This window comes from Cucurbita maxima, unplaced genomic scaffold (assembly GCF_002738345.1).
Source record: "Cucurbita maxima cultivar Rimu unplaced genomic scaffold, Cmax_1.0 Cma_Scf00003, whole genome shotgun sequence".
Classification (NCBI taxonomy): Eukaryota; Viridiplantae; Streptophyta; class Magnoliopsida; order Cucurbitales; family Cucurbitaceae; genus Cucurbita; species Cucurbita maxima.
Window position 1 is genome coordinate 5,379,494 of NW_019272019.1, and position 24,010 is coordinate 5,403,503.

The 24,010-nt window shown below is 36.7% G+C and overlaps 4 protein-coding genes and 1 long non-coding RNA gene across 11 annotated transcripts; 4 read left to right on the top strand and 1 right to left on the bottom strand.

The window, feature by feature from the left end:
* Positions 1-138: 138 nt before the first annotated feature.
* On the top strand, positions 139-2,082 carry LOC111476462 (probable WRKY transcription factor 40). The gene is made up of 5 exons (XM_023120125.1): positions 139-219; positions 291-359; positions 621-980; positions 1,457-1,573; positions 1,670-2,082. The coding sequence occupies exons 1-5, from the start codon at positions 139-141 to the stop codon at positions 2,036-2,038; spliced, it is 996 nt and encodes a 331-aa protein (XP_022975893.1). The 3' UTR covers positions 2,039-2,082.
* A 1,864-nt stretch (positions 2,083-3,946) lies between these two features.
* Positions 3,947-12,688, bottom strand: LOC111476585 (formin-like protein 18). Of its 3 annotated transcripts, XM_023120305.1 has the most exons (17): positions 12,085-12,688; positions 11,062-11,762; positions 10,366-10,587; positions 8,432-10,281; positions 8,223-8,352; positions 7,817-7,888; positions 7,574-7,672; positions 7,357-7,398; positions 6,690-6,770; positions 6,547-6,597; positions 6,368-6,449; positions 5,851-5,945; positions 5,237-5,308; positions 5,033-5,149; positions 4,841-4,909; positions 4,685-4,751; positions 3,947-4,600 (listed from the first exon to the last, which is right to left on the bottom strand). In XM_023120305.1, the coding sequence occupies exons 1-17, from the start codon at positions 12,155-12,157 to the stop codon at positions 4,428-4,430; spliced, it is 3,996 nt and encodes a 1,331-aa protein (XP_022976073.1). In that variant the 5' UTR covers positions 12,158-12,688; the 3' UTR covers positions 3,947-4,427. The 3 variants fall into 3 exon arrangements, 2 of the variants coding, with proteins under 2 accessions (XP_022976073.1, XP_022976074.1); XR_002717126.1 differs by lacking the exons at positions 3,947-4,600; positions 4,685-4,751; positions 4,841-4,909 and having other exon boundaries at positions 5,076-5,149; positions 5,856-5,945; XM_023120306.1 differs by lacking the exons at positions 3,947-4,600; positions 4,685-4,751; positions 4,841-4,909; positions 5,033-5,149; positions 5,237-5,308 and having other exon boundaries at positions 5,849-5,945; positions 6,368-6,444.
* A 1,549-nt stretch (positions 12,689-14,237) lies between these two features.
* Positions 14,238-16,111, top strand: LOC111476713. The gene is made up of 3 exons (XR_002717154.1): positions 14,238-14,597; positions 14,925-15,026; positions 16,084-16,111. It is a non-coding gene; the product is annotated as an uncharacterized LOC111476713 (long non-coding RNA).
* Positions 16,112-18,059: 1,948 nt separating this feature from the next.
* LOC111476711 (eukaryotic translation initiation factor 5A-2) lies at positions 18,060-20,336 on the top strand. The gene is made up of 5 exons (XM_023120497.1): positions 18,060-18,295; positions 19,049-19,171; positions 19,257-19,313; positions 19,711-19,785; positions 19,976-20,336. The coding sequence occupies exons 1-5, from the start codon at positions 18,173-18,175 to the stop codon at positions 20,078-20,080; spliced, it is 483 nt and encodes a 160-aa protein (XP_022976265.1). The 5' UTR covers positions 18,060-18,172; the 3' UTR covers positions 20,081-20,336.
* A 351-nt stretch (positions 20,337-20,687) lies between these two features.
* Positions 20,688-23,936, top strand: LOC111476707 (chorismate mutase 2-like). 5 transcript variants are annotated; one of them, XM_023120493.1, is made up of 6 exons: positions 20,688-21,071; positions 21,363-21,592; positions 22,640-22,729; positions 22,809-22,952; positions 23,384-23,476; positions 23,576-23,936. In XM_023120493.1, exons 2-6 carry the CDS (start codon positions 21,365-21,367, stop codon positions 23,804-23,806), a joined length of 786 nt encoding a protein of 261 aa, XP_022976261.1. In that variant the 5' UTR covers positions 20,688-21,071; positions 21,363-21,364; the 3' UTR covers positions 23,807-23,936. The 5 variants fall into 5 exon arrangements, with proteins under 5 accessions (XP_022976261.1, XP_022976262.1, XP_022976260.1 ...); XM_023120494.1 differs by having other exon boundaries at positions 20,688-20,832; positions 21,358-21,592; XM_023120492.1 differs by having other exon boundaries at positions 20,689-21,071; positions 21,358-21,592.
* Positions 23,937-24,010: the final 74 nt, after the last annotated feature.

Here is a 24,010-nt window from a genome sequence, read left to right on the forward strand (position 1 = left end):
GCAAATTTACCTTTTTTTTTTTAATTTTTTTTTTAAATTAATTATTATTATTATTTTTTACCTCTTCTCTTTATATATAACTCTTTTTGATATAATCACTCAGTTTTGTGCAAAATCCTTCTTATTTTTGTTCTAAAAATGGATATTTTCTTGGACCTTAACATGGATCCTTCTTCTTCTTATGCTAACTCCGCCATGGATGACCCTCTTCATCCTTCTGTGAGTTCCTTTTGCTCTCTCTTTTTTGGCTGTTTTCATGGTGATTTCTGATCTACTATGCTTTGAAGCAGAAAAAAGACAAGTTTGAAGAAGAAATGTATTGGGATAAAGAACACCTCTCATTGAGCTTGGCAAATAAGGTGAACCCCATCACCCATTACCTTAATTTTGTGTGTGTGTGTGTGTTTTTTTTTTTAACTAACAAGCTCCAAATGGTTCCTGATTTGAGCGAACCCCTTGAGCCATCGAGCTTAGTTTATGAGCTCGTGGTTAAAAAATGATTCACAATTTGAGCATATGTCAATTGATTGATATTAGTATAGCAAAGTTCAAATTTTGAAGATGTTAGGGTTTCGTGTAACGATACGTCAATAACCCGAGTAGTTTTGTGGATTGTGAAGGCGCATGGAAGTGATTCGAGTCGGAGATTGGAAGAAGAGTTGGATAGGAAAATGGTGGAGAATGGGAAGCTAAGTCAGATGTTGAGAATAATGTATGAGAAATACATAAATCTTCAGAAGCAAGTGATGTGTTTGGTGAGCCACCAAAAGCAGAGCTCAGAAATGGAAGCTCTAATTTCTTCAAGGAAGAGAAAGGCAGAAGGAGGAGAAGAAGAAGAAGAAGAAGAAGAAGAAGAAGAAGAAGGGATTTGCAGCACAAGAGATGAAGATTTCAACAGGTGGCTTAAGAGGCCAAGACTCAATGGAAACCCTAAGGTTTCTAAGGTTTTTGTGCACAAAGATGCATCAGATCCAAGCTTGGTAAGTTTCTTAGCCCTACAAAACCCTAACTAGGTTTTAGACATAGCTAATTAGGGTTTCGGTTCGGGTTCGATAGCCCGAGACTCACATCTGAATACTGAAAGAGAGAGAGACTCGTCTTGCGTATTGGATTGAGTACAGGGTCGATGCTTCTGACCAAACCACTGTTTGCTTCACCCATCTTAGTTTTTTTTTTCCCTTTCCTAAATTTGTCCATAAGTTTGACTTTAAAAAGTTGACTTTTTAAAGCTCGGATTTAGCAGTTTAATTTGTTGAATTTGGGTAGGGAGACCTATAAAGATTGACACTGAATTCAATACGAACATAACTCAACGATAATTGACATGTACTTCTTTCTATGAGGTCAGAGATTCAAATCCCGGTTCCGGTTCAATGATTAAAATTAATTTTGGAGTAATTTGGGTAAGAGGGTTTGATTTAAAAACCCTAATTGGTATGAAATTTTTATGAAAAAGGTGGTGAAAGATGGGTATCAATGGAGGAAGTATGGCCAAAAGGTCACAAGAGACAATCCTTCTCCAAGAGCTTACTTCAAGTGTTCCTCTGCACCAAATTGTCCAGTAAAAAAGAAGGTAAATTTTGTTTATAATTTTGAGAACAGTAAATAAGAGACTAGAAAATGAAAAATAATTTTTTAAAAATTACTGAGTTTTTTTTTACTGGTTTAGGTGCAAAGAAGTTTGGAAGATCCAGCAATTTTGGTGGCCACTTACGAAGGAGAACACAACCATGCCAGCCATTTTCAAACTGAGCTTTCTTTAAGGTCCATCAATGGCGGGAAAGGCAGCGCAGTCCCGGTCTTAGCCACGATCAAGCCGTCGTGCGCCACCGTGACCCTCGACTTGATTCATGAAGATGGACTGTTTAAGAGTCCTAAAGATTACGCGTCGTCGGAGTCAGCGGTGTCGACGGAGGCAGCCGTTTGGCAGGAGTTTTTAGTACAACAAATGGCTTCTTCCTTGAAGAAGGATCCTGAATTTGCTGGCATTGTTGCTGGTGCCATTTCCGACAAGGTTTTGGGAAACCAAACAAACTGAGAATAAACCTTAAAACCCTCAAATGCTAAAGCCTTTGTGTTCTATTTTTGCTTTCTTTTGTAAATATTTGTTTGTTTGGATTATGTGTTGATTATCAATTTTGTTTTGTCAAAAAAGAAATTAACAAGCCATTTTAATAATTATATAATCTATAAATAACACATAAATTAGAGTGTCTCTAGGATATATATATATATATATATATAAAATGTTATTAATTTCGTGTTTTTTTTTATAGTACTTCTTAGATCTTGTTCGGTAACAATTTTATTTTTAGTTGTATTGTTTTTTTTATTTAGGCGAGTGTAGATTCATTTTTCTTAAGGAAACATTTGAATTTTTAATCAAATTTCTTTTAGTTGTAAAAATCTGAATTGATTTTTAAAAACATTCATCCTTAGAAAGTGAATAACAAAGGGTTTATAAGCTTAATTAATTTTTAAAATTTAAAAATAAAAAAATGATTAATTTGAATATGTTTATTTAAAAAAATTTGCCCGACCATCTAGATTTTCATCAAGACCAAGTTCATGTTTTTGTGAAAATTAATGTTTAACAAAGAAATAACGTTAAAAATAATAATAAAAAAACCTAAATCATAATTTATCAATTTGGTCCAATTTGATATCTAGATTTTTATTTTTTTTAAGTGATCCCTAGGATTTTTTAAATTTCAATTGGTCTCTCGCAATCATGCTAAGTCCTTACTAAATTAGTTACACGCTTTCTAATATTAGGTGACAATAGGTAGCCATTTTCTCTTTGATGGAATGTATCGGTTGAATTTATTAATATTTATAACTACTTAAAAAATGAAGAAAATGGGGACGATTTAAAGTAGGTAAGAAACACCTAAACATAGCTCGACGATTCGAGACACGACATTTTTAAACAAAAAGTTACATATTATATTTAAAAATAAAAAAATTTAACTATAGAGACCAAATCGAGAACTAATTTAAAAAAAATATATAAATATATTAGCCGTATACTTGAAGCCGAACAAAATGATAAATTTGTGTATCCCTCGACCAAAAAAGTTAGAAGTTTGAATTTCTCGACCCGTTGACCTAAAAAGACAAGTATGGAAAGGGGGAGGGAATGGGAACAAAATCGTCCGCAAAAGTTGACTGAAGAGGACAAGAGTTGAAGAATATACACTTAACTTGTCGTGCGTGAAAAGGAGTTGGAGTTTGTAAACTGATGGATTAATAATTGTTTGAATTTCAATGCCCATTGACTTCAAATTTCTTTGTTTCTTGTCTGTTTGTTCTTTCTATTATTAGTCTTAGACGCCCATATCCTCTTTTATAATGCATAAAGAATGTGAATTTAGTCTAATACCGACTTAATAAAGGAGAAAATTCGAAGGTTCGTTCTAGTTTATATCTCGGAGTATTACTATGGTCGATCTATCACCCAAATGAATAGTACGTAAAGAAATGGCTTTTTGATCCCTGATCTAAGTCTTCCAATGCACATAGTTGAAGTCTGATCTCAGATTACCGACCCCATTTTGATGCGGTATGGTTCTTGTGACCCTACGACCTTTTGAGTAGCCACAATTTAATTAGGATTGGTCTTATGATGAAACAATTCAGGTGTTAACACCTAGCCTTATGAGTCGAAATAGAAAACACATGTGCAATCCTATCTCCAATTGAGACCACTCGACTGATCTCATCCACTTTCAAATTCGTGTTCTTTTGTCCTAAAGTCATTTTCCATTCCAATTTTGAATAGCAAAGAAGGTGACAATCAAGTCCCCGTAGATGAAAGACCAAATACAAAAGTTCGAGGTAGAGGACCAATTAGACACTTGACGGAGGAAACTAGAGACGTGGATTAGATCGCAAATCTTCAAACTCCAAAGGCATTTTTATGTTATTTTAAGAAAGAATGAAAGAAGATAACAAAGTAATGAGGAAATAATTGCAGGGTCATGAATGTGTTAAATGGAACATGAACAAACTACAATTACATACAATATATTTTACAGCCACAGCTCTAATCTAACCAAGTCCTATTTGAGTGCTTCTGCGCCCCAAAACTCTACCATCCTATCAGTAACTCAGTTACACAAACATGACAGCAACACAACGGCTGATGAGTTCCAGATCCCTGTAATTATTTCTTCTTTTGTTAACAAATTATACACGTTTGGTAGCCGACTTGCTGCTGAGTTTCATCCGAACACCCGCTACTTATTCTACATCCTGTGCCACTGAAACGTTCTTCAATCCAATATGAGCGACGTTGACGTTAACGTTGGCATTATTCGATTGCGCATGATGGGTTATGGGTTACTTTGATCACAGTGTATGTAGAATAACTTAGTATGTTATAGACATGTTTGTTAGGACACTCCGGATCGTTCAATGTCGCTACGCTAGGTTGGTGTCTGCATGAAGAATCGCGACTCCTTTTTCGGGGTACTGACCTTTAACTTATCCTTTTCTGCAGCTTCCTTCTGTGCTTTCTTCTTTTCATAATCAAGCTGCTTACAGTTTTCTTCATGCGCTCGCACGAACATCCTCACGAAATTGAACAGTGTAGAAACAACTGATTCCAAACAAAGATGTTCGAGGATTAGTAAATTCTATTTCTCGATCGGGACCATATAGCTTGGAGGGTAGTAGCAAATACCTTGCTCGAAAGGGCAACGTGCTGGATCTTCGCCGAAATAAAGAGCGAGTGCATCGGCATTTCTACCCTGAAAATGTCCAAAGTGTAAGAGAATTTATTATAATGCTGCTTTCAAGATATAAATCAAAAACAGAGGAAAGAGCATCTCATACATACCACGTTAGAATAAAGAAAGGCAAGGGACCTCACTTCGGCCTCAGCATGAGAAAGGAAGTTTTTTAAAGTCTTGAGTATATCAAAGTAAACAGTATGATATCAGCAAGAGGAGAAGCAACTAAAACTCCTAATTTGAAGCCCTTCTTGAGCAAACTATTGTAGAACTGTCCTTCATTAACGGCTAGAATTTACCTGACAAAAATTTTCTGAAACGTGCCCGTCGTTCTCGGAATTAGCTAATTCCTGAACAACTTTCTCCAGCCCTTTGCTTATGGCTTGCATTTCCTCTGCCAAATATTTCAGTTGTATCTGCATGATTACTAAACGATTAACTTCAAAACAACACTGGAAATTGGTCAGAACTACACAGGAACGAAAGAATTGAAGAAACAATACCTTTGTAGAAGCTTCCAAACTCACAAGGTCCTTTGGAAAATCTAAAAGTTCTGGCAGCTTTTCAGCAAGCACCTGTGCTCAATCACGTAGATATCTTACAAAACAACATTTGCACGTATAAAACACGACATCGAAGTTCAATCCTCATCAACAAAACAACATTTCTTCAATTCAGCAAGTTCACTTCACCAGCCATTTAGATATATATATATATATTTTTTTTTTCCTATGCGTGTTAAATGCTACCTTTATAACGATCCGATAGTCAGATTATGACTAATCTTTGTCACAATATTAGAACCCTTTCCTGGTTCATGCTTAGGGAAGGGTTTGTGCATTGTCATTTTTACTATTTACGCACGATTTACGCTGAAACTTCCTCACCCTGCAGAATCGTCAAGAAGAAAACAACGTACGTGGACTACACAAATAGCATCGACAATAGCAAATCATTTGTACTAAGTGCGGTGGGACGGGAGCGTGCTTCACTGGAAGAGAAAAAGGGTCTTGCTGATTTACAATTCAAAGAAGACTGCAACACTCTGAGTGCAAGCCTAAGAAATTATTTGACAAGCAAAATAAGAAATGTATTGAACAGAACAGGAGAAGTCTACCTTACATAGATAATGCATGAGAGTCATCTTATTGTTTCTCGCTCGTGTATCAGTGAGTTTGAGGAGACTATCAAGCCGAAATCCAATCGCCGAACCTACATGAACAATAGCAAGAACCCATAAGAGCAGCACACTTGGAAGTCTTGGTAATACCCGTCAAAAGTTTTAATAAGCAGAAACTAAAGACAATGTTACAGCATGAATAAAAATATTGTCAGAATCAGTAAACACTAACGCTTGTTAGAAATATAATTCTTCATCGTTACAGCATGAATTTATTTACTTCTTTATAGACATCTTTAAGGCTTAAAGAAGTGACTTTATAAGTCAGATTTTATCTAGAACAATTTATTAAAAAAATCAATATTAAATTCATAAAAGATTAGTACAAGTTAAAGTAGCTCAAGATTTAAAAGAAGTTGAAATTCAAAAATATAAATTATGAAAGTGGTGTAAGAACATGTGTAAATAGTACTAATCTGTGATGCATATATGAAAGGGAAAAAGACTCTCTCACCTCTAGCCGTTCCGTGGTTCAAAGCGTTACCCAACGAAAGGATAGTTTGCATTACCCTTTTCAACTTTACCGAACTTCTGATCTGACGAACACATAGAGAAAGGGTTTAAAATGTGAAAAGGTCCAAATTAATAATAATATGCACTAAAATTAAGAAAATTCAGATTAATATGACTTGCCTCATCAGATGTCGAATTGATAGTGTTCAGATTATTTCTAAGTTCAGAGGCCTAGAAAGTGAAAATAGTGAAATTGGTGACGAGTAGTATAAAAATGGAAAGAGGAAAAAGGAATGGAATAATTAAATGGATTGTCGCCTCACCTGCAAATGGAATTGTATCTTGAAAGAAAAAACCCTTAGCTTGGACTCTACTCGTGGGACTTTCATCAATTCTAAAAAGAACTGTTGGGGGAAAAGAGAGAAGCAGGTTAATTTTTTTGTGGCAAACAAAATCTCAAAAACTAACATAAGAAACTAAACATATAATGGAAGGGTTGATGTAACAGCCCAAGCCCAAGCCCAAGCCCACCGTTAGTAGATATTGCTCGCTTTGGCCTGTTACATATCGCCGTCAGCCTCACAGTTTTAAAACGAGTCTACTAGGAAGAGGTTTCTACACCATTATAAGGAATGATTTGTTCCCCCTCCAACCGATATAGGACCTCACAATCTCACCCTCTTGGGGGCCCACCGTCCTCGCTGGCACACCGCTTGGTGTATAGCTTTTATACCATTTGTAATAGTCCAAACCCATCGCTAGCAAATATTGTCCGCTTTGGCCCGTTACGAATCGCTGTCAGCCTCACGGTTTTAAAACGCATCTACTAGGGAGAGGTTTCCATACCCTTATAAGGAATGTTTCGTTTCCTTCTCCAACCGACGTGGGATCTCACAGTTGAATTGATGATAAGTTGACTATGAGATTAAAAAAAACAAAACAAAACAAAACAAAAGCTGGAAGGGGAGAGAGAGAAAGGTATTAACACACCTGTTCACATTTTCCCAAGTTCTCCTTATCACCACTGTACCCCTGAATGTAAAAGCAGCAAAAAGAATTCAATTTCAGAAAAGTGGCAAGAAATATTTCCAACAAAATTCAGGTAGAGATCAAAGAAGACCACAAAGAATTAGTGCAAACTACAAGAAAATACAAAATGATTCAGACCACTGAATTTAGTCACTTGCACAGAAGGAAATAAGTATACCTTAAGTAATTCCATTTCTTCCTTTGTTGGACAAAACTTGATTAGGTTCTCAACCTGATCCACATCTAATGCCGACTCATCCAATGCAAGTACTGAACACTGAAAATGGTAATACCAAAACAAATAATCAGGAACTATGTAATGCATTATGATTTTGACGACGTGATTAAGATGTTTACTGTCTTGTTCATATACTGTTCAAAACCCTCGTTTTTTTGGCTTCGAGAAAGATGAATAACTCACCATCATATCGGGCAAAGGAATCTTAACTTTAGAGAGCATAATTTCGCAATTATATGCCCGTCGAAGTTCAATCTGCCAGAACAAGTGAAAACATGAATCATAAGTAGCTTTCAATGGAAATATTTAAAGATGTATAAAGGTCAGTGTGTTAGCCACAATTTTCCTATTATAACTACCAATGAGATATCCAATGAGGGGTAGATGTAATTATATTCGTACAAACTTAGAAAAGAATGTATGCTATGCACTAGTTGATACCTAAACGTAGGATAGTTCATATATATTTTTCACCTAGAGAATCAATGAATGGGATTGAACTCCTTAGACACCTAAAATTATGTCAGAACTGGCTTGAATCTTCAGTCAAAAGAAATAAACGTGATAATAAGTTTAATTCTTTGTTTACCAATTGAACTTTCTCTGATTTCGGCCCTGAGGCTAGGCGATTTGAATTTCCACCCACACCTCCAGATTTTGAATTTGGTGCAGCTGCAGAGAAAAGACTTTCAAGTTCGGACATGTCAAACTCCGGAGCTCTATCACAAGTAGATTAACTAAATTAAAAAAAAGGAAACTTATAATATATAAGAGACAACTAAAATATATGATATGTACTTGGAAGCTTCATCACTTTTTTGTGTCTCTGCCCACAGGCTTCCTTGCATGGCCCTCGTTAATTTTAACCAGTGATAAGGCTTCAAATTGGACCTTTTAGGTTGAGACTGGTTTTTGGCGTTCAAACGTCCAATGCATCGTGCCTTTGCACTGAATAGACCACTGGAAGGTGGTCCAGGAATAGAAGGTATGTTGCTGTTATTAGTGCCAACGTGAGACTGTGAGGAAGTACCATTGACATTTGAAAGTTTATTACCGTTGAGACCTGGGGGAGGGGGTGCAGGTGGAGCATGTGTTGCAGACTCCTTCATTGAAAAACCTGGAGGAGGAGGAGCAGGTGGAGCTGACGTTGCAACACCTGAACATAAGGTGGATCCAGAATTTGCAAAAGGTGGTGGAGGAGGAGGAGGGGGGGCAGAGACATTTGGTGCAAGACGAGGAGGGGGTGGCGGGGGTGGCACTGAAGATATAGTACTAGGACTTGAAGAAGAATGAGACGGGAGAGGTGGGGGAGGTGGAGCGCCAGGTACAACCGTTGAGTTCCTAACTACTGTGGCAGAATCTTGTGGTGCAAGACTAGGAGGAGGTGTGATAGTAGAATCACAAGTAGGTGTTGAACTCAAAAAAGATGGAGGCAAGGGTGGTGCGGGAGGTGGAGATCGGGGATCATGCCTGACTGTGATTATAGAGTCCTTCAATGAAGGAGGTGGAGGTGGGGGTTGGGGCACTGATGTTGGCAAGACAACACTAGCACCCAAGTTAGGGGTACAGCATGGAGGAGGAGGAGGAGGGAAGGGAAGGGTAGAGACACTCGTCAAGTTCTTCGTAGAAGATAACAGTACTTTCGTAGAAGGGGGTTGTGGTGCGGATGGGGAAAATGAACCATTCGTCCTACTAGTACATAGAGATGTTACTAAAGCCGAAGGTGAGGGATGAATGGGAACAGAAAATGGTTCCTTAGAAGAGGATCTTGAAGGTTCACTCTCATTGAAAGAGGGTGGGGACTCCCGACGAAAAGAGGTGGGTGTTGGTTGAGATGAAGAAGGTGACAATTGACTTCTCCCCCGTGGAGCGGCTTGAGGAGGTTGAGGATGTGAAAATTTTAGAGGTTTCAAGGAACGTTGGTGAAGTGTCAACGGATCAGTAATGGTTGAAGTTGGCAAAATAGGAAGCTTACTAGGTTGAATATCTTTCAGGGAATCTAGAGCACGCATACTCAACAGACCAGATGATGGTGAGGACATTGTTGGCTGTAGGACTTCTTTACCACTAAATGTGGAATGATCATGTAATAAAGCTGTAATGCCAAGAGCTGAGGGTGCACTGTGATATCTTAATATTGCGCGAGGTGAACCTTGCACAGAACTAGGGAAGGAGTCTGGCGTCGACAATGGAGGTTGAGGTACTCGTTGGGTGATGATTTTAGACTGAACTGGTAGTTGGAGAGCAACCTGCAATTCTGGGGGTTCAATCTTTGATCTCGCTGAACTTGCAGCGTGGGATAGTTCAAAAGAAGGCCGATATTGATCTGTATCCATCTTCGATCGGGGACTTATAACATCGTCTTCAGATGTCTCTGATTCCATAGCTAGTTTATCGAGAGATAAGTCGAGCATCTCCGTTCTCTCTAAAGGGCTGGAACTAGCCATTTTCTCTGTAAGAAAATTCGTAGCTGTTATTTTCTGGAGCATATTAAGAGCTGCATTAGCCTTTGGGCTTAGCCAGTCCTCAGTGCTAAAGATCTCTTGAACTCTTGCAAATGCTTCAATCGGAAGGCCATCTTTCTCCTCAATATTTGGCAATTCAATTGAAACAAGTGGTGCGGAAGCATCCATCTCTGAGAAAAGAATCTTCATCCAAACACAATTTATTTAGTCAAGAGAAGATAAACACAAGAAAGAACTAATAATAAAAGAGGTAACAATTGAACATACCTCTGCTCTGAAATCCTTTGGAAATTGATCGTTTGCATGCCATACGATATCAATGTCGTCACGGTTAAGCATCAAAATATTTGACCTTATAAATGCTGTGTTAAACATAACCCGAAACATCATCTCCTCCCTTACCAGATCATTGTCCAAACTTATACATTCAAGAACAACATCACCTTGTATATGGCAATGGATATCAATTTTAAGAAGTTCACAATCTACCTGTAACAAAGTAAGAAGGAATTACAGAAACAGCCAGAACCTACAAACCGTCAGCAATATGCATCCAAAAATCAAGCAACCACCCCTAGCAGATACTGTCCTCTTTGAACTTTCCCTCAAGATTTTAAAATGCGTCTACTAGAAAGAGGTTTCTACACCCTTATAAGGAATGTTTCGTTTCCTTCTCCAACCGATGTGGGGATCTCACACAGGTTTCCCACCAGAGACAAAACTATGAAATTTTACTTGCATAGTAAAATACTATTCGTCTGCTCTTACATGGAACACATGACTAAAGAGAAAAACGTTTCGAGAAAGAACTACTGATCTGCAGAAATTAGTAAGTCTTGGCATTGAAAAACTCGATAAACAGAGAAAGCAATTCCCGAAAGAAAGTTTCAAAAAATATGGACAGCCAAAAAGTGGGCAATATCCGCTCAATCCTCTATTTATAAGGGAAAAAAAAGAGTTCACCTGCTTAAACTGACGAACAAGTTTACTCTTTTTGGGGGTTGAGAACAATACTTTGGAAGTTCGATCCGCCACCAAAAAGGGATCCTGTCCATATATCCTGAATATTGGGCGGCAACCACCCTCCCCATCCATATTAGGAATCAATCTAATAATAATGCAGTCTAGAGTGAGCGCCCTGTCGAGCGGAGGCCATTGTGAGCCCACATTTCTTCTTGATACATATTGAAGATACCTCAACTGTGAAGGCATTGGGTTAAGTGGTGACATCAACTGCAAAAGCTCCCGAGGCGCTTGCTTGTAAATCATGTCCAAAGTTTTTTGCTCCCCTGCATATTGCTTCCTGTAAATCAGAAGAGCGGCCAACATGAAAGCCAAGACAGGCCACCCCCCTCTTTCACAATGCATCAAAAGTACATTTTGCTGCCCAAGTGAGAGCCAGCTTTCGCTGGATCTTAAGAAGTGGTGGATCATCTCCATGGTGAGTAGAGGGCAGCCTTCATATTGTCTCGGATAATCCATGACGGTCATATCATATACAGATAATATATTAGTAATGAGGCTATGACCCTCCCCTTCTCGAAAATTAAACACCATGAACGAAGCGTCAGTGAGACTCTCACGAAGCTTTCCTACAATGCCTCCAATATAGACCTTGTATTCATCCTCTTCCAATACCTCCGTCGTAAAGCAGCTATCGAAAACTGCACATACATTCACTTGTTCATTCTACTTCCCAATCATCTACAATCAAGCAACACTACACATGCATTTACAAGAAATGATTCATAACTTCGAAAAATATTCATTCAATACTCACAATTTAACGCACAAGTGTGTTGAATTTGCAGTATCTTTAAGGGGGAAAAAAAGTAGAACATATACAACCCCATTCAATACTCAATGATTATAAAGGCCCACAAATACAGAAGCTATAGTGACTTTTAGCAACAAATTTTCATGTAGAATACCATAATGTTACTTGAAATTAAACTTCAATCAACAGTTAATCGAAGTAGGACATACCATAAACCCTTTCGGATATCTCTAACAGCCCGTCCGGTGGCTTCCGATAAAAGAACTTGCGAAATAGGGCCATTGTGATATTGTGGTTTAGATCCAAATGAGCACAAAACCGCGCTCCTACAAATCAAATCCACAATTAGAACGAGCATTAGGACGACACATTGCAGCTAATTTCACCCTCGCGGACCACCAAATCCCCGGCGAGGACGATCAATTGCAGAATCTCATGATTGTGTATGGCAGAGAGTGTAAATTCCGGAACCAAAATGGAAACGGATTTCTTTATTGGCCTTGAAGCGAACACTTTCTTTCTGTGAGGCCGTCGTTGCCGTCACGTTCACACTTGATATCTCAAGATTGACTTAGCTTTCAATCAATTCAAGCTTCCATGTCCGAAGAACAGAAAAGAAAGAACCAGAAAGAAATTGAGAGAGAGAGAAAGTAGTGGAATATTCCAACAAATTTGGTTAACGAAGAAAAATTAGAATGACAGAGAGAACACTGTAAACAAAGAAAGAAATGGATATGGCGGTCGTTAATGGAGGATCTGAGGTTTGTCTCTATCTGTCTATCTCCTCTCTGTGACGCTTTCTCTAAATTTTTTTTTTTTTTTTTAATTAGTAAATCAATGTTAGTTGTTAATTACGATGACGATGATGTTTAAAATTTTGTTTTTTTTTTCTTTAAATTCTTTTTCCTTTTTGTTCTTTGCGTGAAATATTAAAAAACAAAATGATGGAAGTTAGATGAGATCTGTACCTGTTCAGCTTTTTACACGTGTGTTCCTCGGCCACTTTTAAAATATTCGCTGTATTTTAATCAATATATGATTTAGTTATAACATTTTACTAATATTAGCAGCTTAATATATATATATATATATATATTTAATTTAGTAACCATTTATAGCAATGTAATTCCAATTTGAAATTTTATATTAGAATTAATTGTTCGTTTTCATTATGCAATGGTTTTAATTTTTGTAGTATAAGTGTATTTAGTCTTTAATTATATTATTGTTACATGTAAATAGAAAATTATTAAATTTTAGTTTTTTTTTACTATATAAACTAAATTGCTATAAAAGTTAAAAACATTCCAGACTAAGTTGTTACGGCTTGAGTTGTTACAAATGGTATCAGAGCTAAACACTGAGTTGTGTGTGGTGGGTTGCAAGACTCACATCGGTTGGAGAGATGAATGAATCCTTATGAACGGTGTGGAAATCTCTCTTTAGTAGAACGCGGAACGAAGCTTAGTGTGTGATGGATTGGGTGTGAAGCTAAGTTGTCACCGCTTGAGTTGTTACAAATAGTATCAAAGTTAGACACTGAGTTGTGTGCGGTGGGTTGCGAGACCCACATTGGTTGGAGAGATGAATGAATCCTTATGAACGGTGTGGAAATCTCTCCTTAGTAGAACGCAGAACGAAGCTTAGTGTGTGGTGGATTGGGTGTGAAAACCTCTCTTTAGTATAACACATTTTAAAACTCGAGCAAGTCTGAAAAGAACCATATCTAGTATATGTTACGCTGTATAACTTATTGGGATGTGATGCTTGTCACAACACATGTTTATATATAAATCAAACTAGGGTTTATGTTCATATTAGAATAGTTGGAGTCGTGTCTCTATATATGGGAGTTGACTTAAGATTTATGATTGTTGTCTCCTTGTTCGACTCACGTAGCTCGAATGAACACATGCAATTAATTAAAATTAAGCTCGACTCTAAGATCTTAATACCTTTAGTCGTCCTCTTTTTTTTTTGGAACGCAAGTAACGATTTGATAATAGATAACAGAAAATGCATTAATCTCATAGATTTCAACATTTATTTCAGACTAGAAATACCTTTAATCAAAATATTCTATATTTGAAATAAATGGAAGTTGATTATCATTAAATTATGCTAACAAAAGTAATATTTATATATGCCCTGCCAAATTACCAAATCCAGAATTTAAAGTTAAAATCGGAAAACCATTTAAAGGAAGTGTAAGAAATTAGGTAAATAAAAATTAAAGAACGAAACATTATCTTAAAAGAATTTAGAATTGGCGGGAATTTGAAATGTTAACAATTATACACAGAAACTATTGAGTCCAATCCAATTTCATTTTCAGTCATTAACACCAAATTGAAAAATCATCAACACTTTGAAATGATTGAGCGCCAATTCTCCATTATCAGACACGACGAAGTTATTGAAGATCTTAATCAAGCCTGGAGAAAACGAGGACGTCCGAAGTGATCGCATTCTCTCTTATGAAGTTACCTTTAATCTGAGTAGAAGACGAGGACGGCGACGGATTTGCCGGAGATTTTGGTTTGTCCGACACCGGAGAGCGCCTGCCGGCGAATTCTGTGGGAGCTTACCGAAGCGGAGGAGAGCGGAGGAGGAGGTTAAGAGAGGAAAGAAGACGGAGGTCCGTTGATGTGTAGTAGGTGCTCGAGGATTGGAGTGGACGGCGGCGCTTCGTCGTCTTCACCGGCGGAGATTGTAGGGCCAGGTGAGCGAGTATGATTGAATCGATTTCCAATTGGTAATGCTATTTTATATGTCGATGTTTGGCTGCGTTGATTGAGAATATATTCAAAACGATTAGGAACTGAAGAAATGGTAATGTTCCAAGTCCGAATGGATTATGCATAGCTACCTCTGAATCTGGCAATTCGTATGCAGTCTTTGAAATTTTATAGGTCCAACAACCTAAAATGTTCATAAAATTCCTAATATAGCAAACATTTCATTAAAATTATTTCAAAGCACTTTGTTCATTTGGATGGTTCAAATTGTTTAAATCATTTTTGTCTAAGCTAGCGAATGTCAGGAACAGATCGACGAACTCGAATCTGAGTTTGAGGCCGAGTTAGAACATTTGCAGCTCCCCTTGGATGTTGAAAGTTCATCAGGACGCATAGAGAAGCTAAGAATTAAGGTACATACGAAGGAACATTCTAACATTTCTTGATTACCTTTTCTTTTCAAGTAGACTTGATTGGACTGGTTGGTTTGGAAATGTTGTTGCATTCTACCTAAAACTTGAGGTGTATCATTAACGATTTTCTTATGCCTTGGTTTGATCTCCTTATTTGACCTTATGTCCTGAGACCATACCACTTGTTTTTTGTGAGAATTTACATCGGTCGGAAAGTAGAACGAAACATTTTTTTATAAAGGTGTAGATATCTTTACTTACGTAGTTTAAAACTGTAAGGTTGACAGCGATACGTATCAAGTCAAAGTAGATAAACTATATGCTAGTAGTGAGCTTGGGATGTTACAATTTCTGGACTTTTTTCTATATAAATTTAGTGACACTGCTCAATTTCCTATAAAGATGTACATATATGGTTTGACTATGTAGTTCGTGATGTGATCACTCATCCTACTTAAAAAGTGAAAAAATGGTGGATGGTTTTATTACCCCCACATTGGTATCTTTAATTTCATAGAGTAAAATTCTATAGGTCCAAGCCCAAGCCTAGTAGATATTGTCTTTTTTTAACTTTTCCTTTTAGGCTCATCTTCAAAGTTTTAAAACGAGTATGTTACATAGAGGTTTCTACACCCTTTACAAAAAATACTTCGTTCTCCTCTCTAATTGACGTGGGATCTCACAATCCACTTCCCTTGGTGGGGCCGCTGCTCAGTGTTTAGCTCTGATGCTAGTGATAATAGTCCAAGTCTATTGTTAATAGATATTGTCCACTTTCTCATATTTATTTCGAGACTTTTTACATAATTATGTGTAATGTGGGATCTCTCCAACCGATAAGAACACATAGAAATCAACGTTGAGAAAATTTTGTGTTATATCATGTGTTCATGCCCTTCTGTTTTTTCCTTACTCGTGGACTTGTAAATTTGTATACGACATGTCTCAACAAGAGAGAAATCAATATTATTCAAATAGAAATGAATACTATAGGAGTTCGAACTTTGGATTATGTTGCTTTAACCCTAAAATGTGAGGTTGGAATGATGATGAACAGAGATATGGTGGATATGCCGAAAGCAGGGGTGTAGGTTACTTCATTTTGAAGATGCGCACCGAAGAGCATGAAAGGGTGAAAGAAAGGTCAATTCAAAAATCACAACCGACCATGCAATCAGATTCCTTCTTATCTTAATTAGGTACTGTCCCATTGCAAATTCTCTTGCTCAAATTTTGCCAAAATCCCCCTCGAGTCTCAAATATTTAGAATTTTGACACTCTTAGTTGGATGCTTGCAAATATGCCGAAGTTCGAGTCTTAGGGCCTCCTTTTAAAACTTCTTTTTACTTTTTCTTTAGATTCCATTTAATCCCTTTAAAAACCTTAATTAATTGCTTTTTTTTAAAAACAAAATTCCATATTTGATTTTTTTTAATTTAATTTATAAACACTCCTCTACTTATTAATTTATTTATATTTATTATCTATGTTTTGAGAGGATTTTTTTTTATGAAAAAAAAAAAAAACCCAAAATCTGAAAACTAAACAAAAAAAATTAATTTCTTTTTATTTTTTATTTTTTTTATATATAGTTTAACTACAAATTTAAATATCAGTAAGATAAGATGAAAACAGTGGTGCAGAATTTATAAATAATAATAATAAATGGGAACTTTTGAAAATGGTTGCTTTCTTCATATTTGATTTTAAAAAAATATATAATTTAAATAAGATAGAATGATTCTCACGTTATTTATGCGTAAAAATTACGCATTAACGATTTTAAAGTAAAATTTGAATCAACGATCTAACAAATATGGTTGATTTCGTTGATGAACTTCTTTCTATTAAATTTAATTTAAGTATAATTTAATTATAAAATATCAATTAAGTATCTCCCAGCAGGAAATAATAATAATTACTATAAAATGTAAATATGGTAACAAAATGTTTAGAGGGCTAACCAATAAATAAAATAAACTAACAACCGTCCAATCACATTAAAAAAAAAATTAATTAATTAAATACTTTTCAAACTTGGCCTTTTGAATTATTCCGTCAATTTATTTATAATATTTTTTTAAAAAGTCGGATCCCATTCATTATTCTTTCTTTCGCTGGTTAATTGTAAGACTTGAAAGAGAGGTTGACGTCCACAAATTAAAATTTGTATATTTTAATTACTAAAAAATAATTGTTCGGTAGGGTTCATTCATAAAAAGATAAACAATATTTTAAAATAATAATAATAATAATAATAAAACTTTAAAAAATTAAAATAAAGGATTCAAAAGGGAGGGAGCAAAATCATGATGAAATGTTTCTTATCTCTTAATTACGTTGTCAATAAAGCATGATGAAATGTTGACCTCCCATTTATTAAAAAACGATAATTTTATTAGAAAATAAAAGTAGTTTCATTATCCATTCGATTATAGGTTAAATTTTTCTCGAGGTGACATAAACAAACAATTAGGTGAATTTCGACTATCATTTCTATTAATAATTCAACCCTAACTCTATCTAACCATGCTTCGTTTATAATTCTAATGATAGATTTGAAATTACACCATTTGGTTCAATTTTTTAAAATATTTAGAGATTAAATAAAAGTTTAATTAAATGTATCCGCATCATAATTTGACTTTAAAAGATAATCGAACGGTTGGAGATATTTAATATAAACGGTTAAGATTAAAGTTAAAGTGTAGAGATTATTATACTTGAAAGCTAAGTGATAGGTAATGTAAAATTTAAAAAATTAATAATAATAAATTAATTGATTAAAAAGAAAAGAAAAACTGATAGGTCATTTGATAGATAAGGAAGCATCTAAATAAAAATATATCTAAAAAATGTTGAGGATAATCTGACCGTCAAAAGGTATAACAAAAGAAGCGACGGTTGAGATCGTTTTCGCACAGAAATTGGGGAAAAATGGAATTACCAAAATTGTTTAGGGGGCTCGCGTCAGAAACCCTAATTGGTACATACGTGTCCAATTGAAACGTGATGCTATAAATTGGCCTCGTCCTCTTGACTCGTACGCTCCTCCTTCCTCTCGTTTTCCTTCTGCTTCCACCGAATCGCACTGTTTGACACAGAAGAAGAAGCTCGGAAGCTGCAGAAGAACTAAATCTTCAGCCATGTCGGACGAGGAGCACCACTTCGAATCCAAGGCCGACGCCGGAGCCTCCAAGACCTACCCGCAACAGGCCGGAACCATCCGGAAGAACGGTTACATCGTCATCAAGAACCGTCCATGCAAGGTGATTTGTTGTTTTTGTCTATTGCCTTAGTGCGTTTGTTGCGATGGTTTGATTTTTCCGTTTTTTAATCGTCGGATGTTGTTTTGTGTGGTTCGCTTTGTGATGTTCAGGGTTCAGTTTCGTATGGGGCGTTTAGATCTTTGGTTGATTTGAGAGTTTTATTTTGCCCGATTACTGATTGTACTAATTTCCGTGTGATTTATTGCGTATGATTGAGTGTTAAATTAGGAAGAATTAATGAATCTGATGTTGAAATTACCATTGTCGATTATACCGACAATATTTGTTCAGAGTTTCGAGGTTTTTTTTTTTTTTTTTTTCAACTTTGACTTCGAAGAGTCTCTTGATGGTTGGGTTTCGTTTGGTCAACGTTCAACAGTGTGCTATTTTCTCCTCCAACCTTTCCTTAGAGGACGCTGGTGTTAACAGTTGTTTCCAGTGTAGTTGTAATTGAATCTTGATCTTATCTGGAGAACATAATTTTATGGGTATCATATTTACCATTTGGGTATTTTCTCTTCACCAACCACGTGGCGCGTTTATTTTATTGGAAGCGTTCTTGCTTCCAATAATTCGTGTAAAAGTCTAACGAGGCTCTAGAAGACTAATTGAATAATGCTACTAAATTATAATTCTAGGCATTGAAGTGGATAAGCACGTAGTCTTCCTTATTTGGAAGCGTACTCTTTAAGCATTGTTTCTGTGGGTCCAAACCCACTTTTTGAAAATTTTTTCTCTGGTTTGGTAATGCAGGTAGTTGAGGTTTCAACTTCTAAGACAGGCAAGCACGGCCATGCGAAGTGTCACTTTGTTGGAATTGACATCTTCACTGCCAAGAAGCTCGAAGATATTGTTCCATCATCCCACAATTGTGATGTAAGGACTCTATTTATCTTGGGAATCATTGTGCTGTGTTTGATTTGACCGTTTACACTAATGGCTTTTATTTCATGCTTTGCAGGTGCCTCATGTTAATCGTACTGATTATCAGCTGATTGATATCTCTGAGGATGGATTTGTGAGTAATTTGGTTATATGAGTTTGTTTGAATTAAATTGGTCTTGATGATTTGGATAAACTTGTTTGTAGAGTTTAAATATGTTTGTATAGATATCTAGATTTTTTCGGAAGTACACATGTTTCAGTTTGTTTTGGTAATTAATTCCAGAGGTGAAGTTCTGTCAGATTGTCCAGTATTGTTTATTTGGTGTCTGTAGACTCTCTACTCCATAGATTCGTAAGGGAAGGAACCGGGCAATTGGGTTATTCACGGTAATGTGTTACTTCCAGATGGGGATTTGTGTGTGTGCTGGGGGTGGGGGGTGCTGATTATTAACCATAGAAGGAAGCAATGGGTCATTTGCAGCGTGTAAAGCTGGTTTCATTAATCGAATGTTGGTTTTCTATTGCTGCAGGTGAGTCTTTTAACTGACAATGGCAACACCAAGGATGACTTAAGGCTCCCAACTGATGACAACTTGCTCTCTCAGGTAAAGGCACAATCAGATTCGATATTGTGTAGACTTGAAATTTGAAGTTAGTTAATCAAGCAGACTTAATATTCTGTTCTTAAGAGATTTTTGAAGATATGGCCATATGGGTTTAATCTTAATGTTATGTTTTTGTAATGATCTGACTTCTTAATGAATACAAACTGAATCTGTTGTTTGAAATTCACAGATTAAGGATGGTTTTGCCGAAGGAAAGGACCTTGTCGTGTCGGTGATGTCTGCCATGGGAGAGGAACAAATTTGTGCCCTGAAGGATATCGGCCCAAAGAATTAGCTGCGTTTTACACCAAGTTAAGTCGTTGTGTCAACTGCTTTTGTCGCCAAAATTCCTCGATTGAATCTTGAAATGATGGTATAATTAATTAGCAGAGACTTTGTATCTGTTAACTCTTCTTCCCCACCTCACCTTCTGGCCCTGGATGTATGGTTGGTTCGTGCATCATTACTGTGTTTTATGTTGTGTTATTTTATGAGATTGGGTTTTTGGATGCTTACTTTGATAATCGAAGTGAATAATTTTTGCGAATGCAGTTTGGCTCTATAATGTGTTTGTTTGATTATTCCTGAAATTTTCACCTGTCAACTGTTAAATGGAGTTGCTGAGTCACCTATTTACCAAGCTTTGAAGACCAAAAAGAAGTTATTTTTACCCTTGTAATTTTGTTTTTACTTGTTAAACGAGCCTATTTTTACCGCTGTTCCAACATTTTCTTTTATAAGTTTAAAGTTTAATTGTTGTTAAAAAAGTAGCCCAGAAAAAACCAGTACAGTTTCTTTCATTATTCTTTCGTCGGCATGCTACCAAAACAGGAGGGGTTAATTTTACGACATGTCGGTTTGCGAAAGAAGATATATTCCAGAGGACCAATAATTATGGTAGGGAAAAAAATGAAAGATAAGAAAGAAAATCTGGTTCTTCCAATTTGGAATTCCGCGTGGGGCCACGTCACTCCCATAGAGCAGGCAATCACGCCGCGCCGAATCATCCCGTCGCCGGAAATTACGGCCGATTCTTCTCCACCGCAGGTCCGGCCTACCGTCACCATCCACTTCTTTCTCATTAATTCATTTTTCGTAGGTTAGAAGCCATTTCTTCTTTCGCTTTGTCAATAATTCAGTGTCTCGGAACGTTTCCTTGTTTTTGGTCCTCGTCCTTCCATTGCCACAAGTTTTCGAGCGCTAACATTTATCATAATTCTTCTCGGATCTCGAACCTCTATAACTGGAAGAGCAAACTAGCTTCAGAGCCGAATCGAAACGTGCAGGTCAGCCGTTTTTCTTAATCGATATATACTTTTAATGCCGTATTTTTCTCTCCTTTCAAAGCGATTTGTGAACGCAATTTATGTTAAGGCATGGACATTATTTCTTGTTCGTTCGTGGTTTTTAACGGTGACGTGAATTTCTACTTCCATTTTTGGCTGTATTCATAGTTCCCGCTCGTTTCTTTGGATTTATAACCTTCCAGCGATTTCTTCATTTCATCGTTGAGGCTGACAATATTCTCTTGATCATGTTGTTTCTTATCCTGTTTGTTTTGGTATTGGCTAGAGAAGCCATGGCGGATGTTAGCTCTAATCCAAATTCGGCTTCGGATACGTTGACGCTTGATGGAATAAGAGACTCTTTGATCAGACAGGAGAATTCTATTGTTTATAGTCTCATCGAGAGAGCTCGGTTCCCTCTCAATCGGCAGATATACCTTCAGAATAATGCTTCAATTCCTGGATTCTCTGGTTCTTTGGTCGAGTTCATTGTGAGAGAAACTGAGGCCATTCAAGCCAAGGTATGTTCGTGTTTGTTCATTTACGTTATATGCTTTCTTAGCCGTTGTTCATCTTTTTTTAGAACCACAGAACTTACTTTTGAATACGCTTTCCAATACTTTTTAAAATTCTTTATTCATTCCTGTTTTTTCTTAAATCATTTTCTTCCAAACGTAGGGCAGAGGTTGCGAGATTGTTTGCAAGTGGAAGCATGTGAGATCCCACATCGGTTGGGGAGGAGAACGAAACATTCTCTATAAGGGTGTAAAAACTTCTCCCTAGCAGATGAGTTTTAAAAACTTTGAGGGAAAGCCCGAAAAGAAAAGCAAAAAAATGACAATATGTGGTAGCGGTGGGCTTGAGCTTGGGCTGTTACAAAGCAAGTGTTGCATAACTGCTCCATGAGCTTTGTTGATCTTCTTAGATTAAAGTATTGATATAATTAAATTTACTATAACCCATCCGTTTAAGCTTTTGAGTAGATTGATGATTTAACATGATACATGTGATGTTCCACATTGATTGGGGAGGAGAACAAACCACCATTTATAAGGGTGGGGAAACCTTCCCCCAGCAGATGCGTTTTAAAGTCTTGAGGGGGAAGTCCGAAAAGGAAAGCCCAAAGAAGACAATATCTGCTAGTGGTGGATTTGGGCCCTTACAATACAAGAACAAAAAGAAATCTTGTTTCGAACCCTTTGTAGCTTCACTTCTTCAAATATCGATATCATTATCAATTCATCAGCTTAAGCTTTTGAGTAGACCGATGATTTAACAAAATAGCTAAACCGATGAGATACAGGACATGCTGTATATTACTGTAATGGCTTGGTTGCAGGGGAGGCTAGACTATTGTTTAGAATGGTAAATCATATTGTTCATAAATGGCTGTAAATGAGAAACGTCAAATCCCATTTGTAGAAACTTTCATACTTTCATTACAGAACAGTTGTAGTCCAGGCTGGTTCTTTTTGGTTCGTTTTTTACTTCTTTTTAGCTGGATTTGAGATCCTCCTTCAATTTGAATGTTTCTTCTTCTGATTATCTGTTTGGATTTTTGTTAGCAGGCTGGTAGATACGAGAATCCTGAAGAAAATCCATTCTTCCCTGAGAGCTTGCCTCTTCCATTGGTGTTGAACCCTCACAAGTATCCAAAGGTGACAGATTGTTTTGGAATTTTTTTAACGTTGCCTTTTCTGGTTGCCAATTTGTCGCAAACTAATCCAAGTTTTCCAGGATTTGCATCCTTCAGGCGCTTCAATTAATATGAACAAAGCCATATGGGAATTCTACTTCAACAAATTCTTACCATTGTTGGTTGCCGATGGAGACGATGGAAATTATGCAGCCACTGCTGCTAGTGATCTTGCTTGTTTGCAGGTAAAGATACTTTGTAAACTTCTTGTACCTTGTTCTAGGTTCTTCGTGATAATACATACAACCATATCGAGAAATGTCTTGTTAGCTACGGTAACATAATATTATTCCTGTGAGATCCCATATTGGTTGGAGAGGGAAACGAAACATTCTTTGTAATGGTGTGGAAATATTTCCCTAGCATACGCGTTTTAAAATCTTGAGGGGAAGTCTAGAAGGGAAAGACAAAGAGAACAATATCTGTTAGCGGTGTGTCAGCGAGGACACTGAGCCCCAAAGGAGGGTGTACACTGGAAAACCTCTTCCTAGTATACGCTTTTTAAAATATTGAGAGGAATCCCAAAAGGGAAAGTCCAAAGAAGACAAATATCTACTAGCGATGGACTTAAGATTTTATAATTTCTTTCACGTATAACAATTCAACTAAGTCTCAGACGCTTTCGAGGAGGATTCATTGTGGAAAATACGTAGCTGAGGTGAAATTTAGGGATGCTCCTAAAGAATACGAAACTCCTATTCGCTCTAAGGTATCGTAAATTTATTATGATTGAATTAGCCAATAATATATGAAGTAGAAGAAGAGGAAGGGGTTTGGTAAAAACCAAGTTCATTGACTGTTTTTTCAGGAAAGAGATACTTTGATGAAGCTATTAACATTTGAAGCAGTGGAAGAGATGGTGAAGAAGAGAGTAGAGAGGAAGGCTATGGTGTTTGGGCAAGAAGTTACCCTCAACAACACAAACGAAGGAGGAAAGCATTCGATTGATCCATCGCTTGCATCTCGCCTTTACAGCGAATGGGTAATGCCACTCACGAAGGAAGTCGAAGTTGAGTACCTTCTATGTCGCCTCGAATGAATGCATTTGCAAGGATCAAAACCAACCGAGATTTTTAAAAAATTTGTAACGGTAATTCTGTCGTCATTTCATATCAAAATAATAATGGAAACCCATTTCGAGATTTAACCCGTAAACTTTTAGTGAAGTTCAACTCAACTAATTAAGATATACGCTCTCGTCCATAATATGAATTTTTTAATATATAAAAAAAATTAGTACGTA